This window comes from Lynx canadensis, chromosome C1 (assembly GCF_007474595.2).
Source record: "Lynx canadensis isolate LIC74 chromosome C1, mLynCan4.pri.v2, whole genome shotgun sequence".
In the NCBI taxonomy this organism is placed as follows: domain Eukaryota; kingdom Metazoa; phylum Chordata; class Mammalia; order Carnivora; family Felidae; genus Lynx; species Lynx canadensis.
Genome location: NC_044310.1, coordinates 33,396,226 through 33,400,614, shown reverse-complemented (window position 1 = coordinate 33,400,614; position 4,389 = coordinate 33,396,226). Strand labels below are relative to the sequence as shown.

The 4,389-nt window shown below is 42.8% G+C and overlaps 1 protein-coding gene across 1 annotated transcript; it reads right to left on the bottom strand.

Moving 5' to 3' along the window:
• Nucleotides 1-1,722: 1,722 nt before the first annotated feature.
• Nucleotides 1,723-2,670, bottom strand: LOC115520942 (olfactory receptor 2A12-like). Its single transcript, XM_030325767.1, has one exon. It carries the CDS (start codon nucleotides 2,668-2,670, stop codon nucleotides 1,723-1,725), a length of 948 nt encoding a protein of 315 aa, XP_030181627.1.
• Between the last annotated feature and the right edge of the window lie 1,719 nt (nucleotides 2,671-4,389).

The following is a 4,389-nucleotide window of genomic DNA, read 5'->3' as shown; positions in this document are numbered from 1 at the left end:
ATACCCAAAATATATAATAAACTACAAATCAAGAAAAGGCAAACAATATCTCATATTCACTGAACATTTACAATTTGTTTTTCACTATGACAAGTGCTTGACAGTATTGTCTCATTTAATCCTTCCAACAAACTTCTGACGTCTATACTATTTTCTTCCTGTTAACAGATGAGGAAACTGAGATTCAGAGAAGTTAGGTACCTTGCCCATCACCACTGAGTTAGTAAAGGGTAGGGCTGGGATTAGAACACAGTAGTCTGAGTCCAGAACTTACTACCCAGTACTACCAAGAATCTTATGAAAAATGCTAAATTCATTAGCAATCAGGGAATTACAAATGAAACAAAAAAATGATTTTTACCACTTTCCATCCATGAGATAGGTAGCAAGTTTAGGATGTTTGAGATAGATAAGTAGTATCAAGTGTTGATGAGAACTGGAGGTGTGTATCCGTATAATTATTTGGAAGAATAGGAGTATCTGATAACTTGAAATTGCTTTGATCTACGATCTATAATGCCAAGTCCATCACTATATACAAATCCTAGGAAAACAGTACTTACAATGGAGAAATGTTCAAAGAAAAATTGGAAAATAAATGTTCAACAATATAGGATTAGGTAAATGAGAAGTGTTATATTTAAATGCTCACTGCAAAGAATGAATTAGGCTTGTGTATATTGAATGGGTAGATGTCAGAAACAGGATGTTGAATTATAGTGTTTTCAGAATAATATGGATATCATGCTACCATTATAAATTTTCAAATTCATGCAAGAACAATTCTATGTGTTGCTTATGGATGCAATTGTCTGTAAGCAAAAGTTTAAAGTTTAAAACTACATGGAGTAGACCTCAGTTTAATGATAGCGGTTGACTCAGAGGAGCTGAGAATATTCAAAGGGCACTTATTTTTTTTAGATTTATTTAATTATCGAATGACAGAGAGAGAGAGAGAGAGAGAGAGAGAGAGAGAGAGAGAGAATCCCAAGCAGGCTCCACACTCAGCCCTGAACCCAACACAGAGCTTGATGCCACAAACCATGAGATCATGACCTGAGCCAAAATCAAGAGTCAGATGCTTAGCTTACTGAGCCACCCAGGCACCCCAACAAGTGTTTATTTGGTATTTGGAAAAATGGGGTCTTTGTTATTTTATTTCTATTACTTCTCTCTGTGAGTCTCTGCCTCTTTCTCTCCCTTTCTCTCTATATAGAGGTAGATATATGCATACAGATATATAGAGATATATATACACACATGTTTTTATTTTATGAAATACATATAGTATTTATTTTCTCAAAATAAAAGTGAGATTTAAATAGTAAAATCAGGTAAGAGTTAGTATCAGAAGCTGAGTCCAGGTCAAATCAATTATTAGCCACATTGTTACACAGATGTGTGTAAAATAGTTCTAGCTTGGAATTTATAGCTCCTAGTGCAAAAAACAATGTTAATTATTACTTGTAAGTGCATGTCAGACAGTAATGCAAGACTGTGCTTCCGTATGATCTGTCTACTCTTTACATGATTTTTATCCCAAATCCTCTACACTGTAGAAAAGCACGTGTGCATGTTAAACATTTGACTGTGATCTGATTGAACTGACAGAAACTTCCAGAGGGTGAAGAGAGAATCCAGGAAAAGCAATAAAGCGATGGCCTTGAACCATGACATAGTCATTGTTGTCCATGACTCTGGGCAACTCTGAAACATCCTGGGTCACTGAGATGCCCTTCTGTTACCAAATACATTCAGAAAGGCCCCCTTTACATCTTTGTTCCGGAGGCTGTAGATGATGGGGTTGAGGAAGGCAGAGACAACATTGTAGAACAGAGCTAGCTTCTTGTCCCGCTTTGGGTCATACCAGGAGCCAGGCCTCATGTACATTATCATGGCTGGCCCATAGAACATAATGACCACAGTAATGTGGGAGGCACATGTGGAGAAAGACTTGAGCCTCCCGTGGGATGAGTGGATTCTTAAGATGGAGGCAAAGATGCAGACATAAGAGACCAGGATGAGGGAGAATGGGACCAAGAGCAGGGTGAAACCCAAGATGAAGTCCAAATGGTCATTGAAGGATGTGTCTGCACAGGCCAACTTTAGGACGGCAGGGACCTCACAAAAGAAGTGGTTTATCTTGTAGGGGCCACAATAAGGCAGACGCATGGTGAAGACAGTGTAGATCAGGGCCCCAGCTATGCTAATGGCCCAACAGCCTGTGACCATCTTGATACAAATGGAGCGGCCCATGAGCAAGGGATAGTGAAGGGGGAAGCAAATGGCCACATACCTGTCATAGGCCATAATGGCATAGAGCACACACTCAGCAATGCCCAGGACCAAGAAGATGAACATTTGGGCTACACAAGCTCCCCAGGAGATGGTTTTCTTTGGACACACCATATTAATCAACATCTGGGGCATGGTGGTAGTGACATAGCTCATGTCCACCAAGGAGAGGATGCTGAGAAAGAAGTACATGGGTGTGTGGAGGTGTGAGTCCATGTAGATCAGGGTGATGATGAGTCCATTGCCCAGAAGAATGATGAGGTAGAGGAGAAGGAAGAAGGAGAACAGGGCTATTCTGACCTGTGACTCACTGGAGAAACCAAGGAGGATGAACTCAGATACAAAGCTGTGGTTCTCCTTGCCGAGGCTCTGCATAGTGATCTGTCTATTAAGGAGACAAGGACTTCCCTGTTCTGTCCTTGGCCTTGGGGGAAGGAGGACAGAGTTGACAGAAGCTGAGTCATATACACATAGCACCTTTGCACAGTAGCTCACATGGATTTCATCAAACCTTTGTTGAGTTGGATACAAAGGGAAAGAAAGATGGGCAGCTCTGTCACTGGCAAGTAAGTCAGGAGATCTGGATTCATACCTGTAATATTATATAGGATGCCCGACTGCCCACCGGTCCTTCTCTGGAAACTATCCTCACCCATAGAAGGCAAGGCATTAGCTAGCCATGTTTGTAGCAGGGGACCTAGCCAACCCCTGGCCACTGCTGAATTCTATCAAGGGTGTACACCTGCCCCAGTCTGGAGGGCAATTCTCTGAGAATTCAAAATGCCAACACTAGAAATCTATGTCAGTGAGCTGTGGGTGCCTGAGGTACTAACAACGAGAGTCGGTGTGGTGGTAGCCAAAGTTACAGGGGAGTCGACACTATAGAGAAAAAAAAGTGGATATCTTGCAGAAATGATTAAGAGTAGACATGCTGGGCAGCAGAGAAGAGACCTCACAGAGAAGAGACCCCAGTCACTGAGAGCATGACTCTGGCTCCTGACTTGCTACCTCCAGTTCCCCCTTTGTTTCCTGTGCTTGGATACCTGTGGGATTTTCTGTTGAATCCTTACAATTACTACCCCATGACCACATTTTAAATTCAGCTCTTCTTGAATGTCCCAGGGTTGTCACTTACCCAGCTGTGTGACCTTGGGCAAGTACCTTCACTTCCATTGGCCTCAGTCATCCCACCTGTTAGAGATGAAACATCTGTGGTACAGAGTAATGGCAAGGAGCATATAAGATTCCGTATGTCAAGACATTTGGCAAAATATAAAACACTAGACAAGTAAAGGGGTTAGTATAAGTGGAGTGAGTCTGGAAATCAGAAGACCAAAAGGCTGGTCCTAACTCTGTCCTGGATTTGCTATGTTCATAGCCCCATTTATTTTTACTTTTATTTAGAGAGAGAGAAACGGGGGAGCAGAGAGAGAATGAGAGAGAATCTTAAGCAGGCTCCATACTCTGTGTGGAGCCTGAGGTAAGGCTCAATCCCACAACCCTGAGATCATGACCTGAGCCAAAATCAAGAGTCAGACCTCAACCAACTGAGTAACCCAGGTGCCTCAACAACCCCCTTTTTAAGTGAGGCTGTTGGACTTGCCCACTCCAAAGGAAACTTTCAGCTCTGCTATTCTTTGATACAGAAATACCAGCCTGGAGCCCTGTGATCACATCAGTGCCATGAACACCACGGGGAAGGTTGAGCTGGGAAGTCAGCTGAACAGGATTGTGATTGCAAGAGATTCCTTCTGGGAGTTGGAGACGTGAGGCCAGAGCAGAGTACACAGAACATAGATAGACTTCGTGTCCACAAATCTGAGTCTTGTAGCCTCTTTACCTGCTCCTAAGTCACTTAGACTCCAGAGTCCCATATTCTTCATCTGTAATACCTCCTCCATAGTGGAGGTTGTGTGAAATATACCTGGCCTATTGACAGTGCTCCACAAAAGGGAGGGACTTAGAAAATGGGCAACTGAGTGGAAGGAGCAGAGAGGAGCTATCCTGGCATTTTCAAGTATCTGAGGCTTCAGAGGACAGGGCTGAGAACACAATTGTGAGGACTGATTGCTACAGGGTGCTGGTGGGAATCTG

Excerpts from the sequence above, each read along its gene's own strand:
- LOC115520942 (XM_030325767.1), bottom strand. The coding sequence starts at position 2,670 with ATGCAGAGCCTCGGCAAGGAGAACCACAGCTTTGTATCTGAGTTCATC.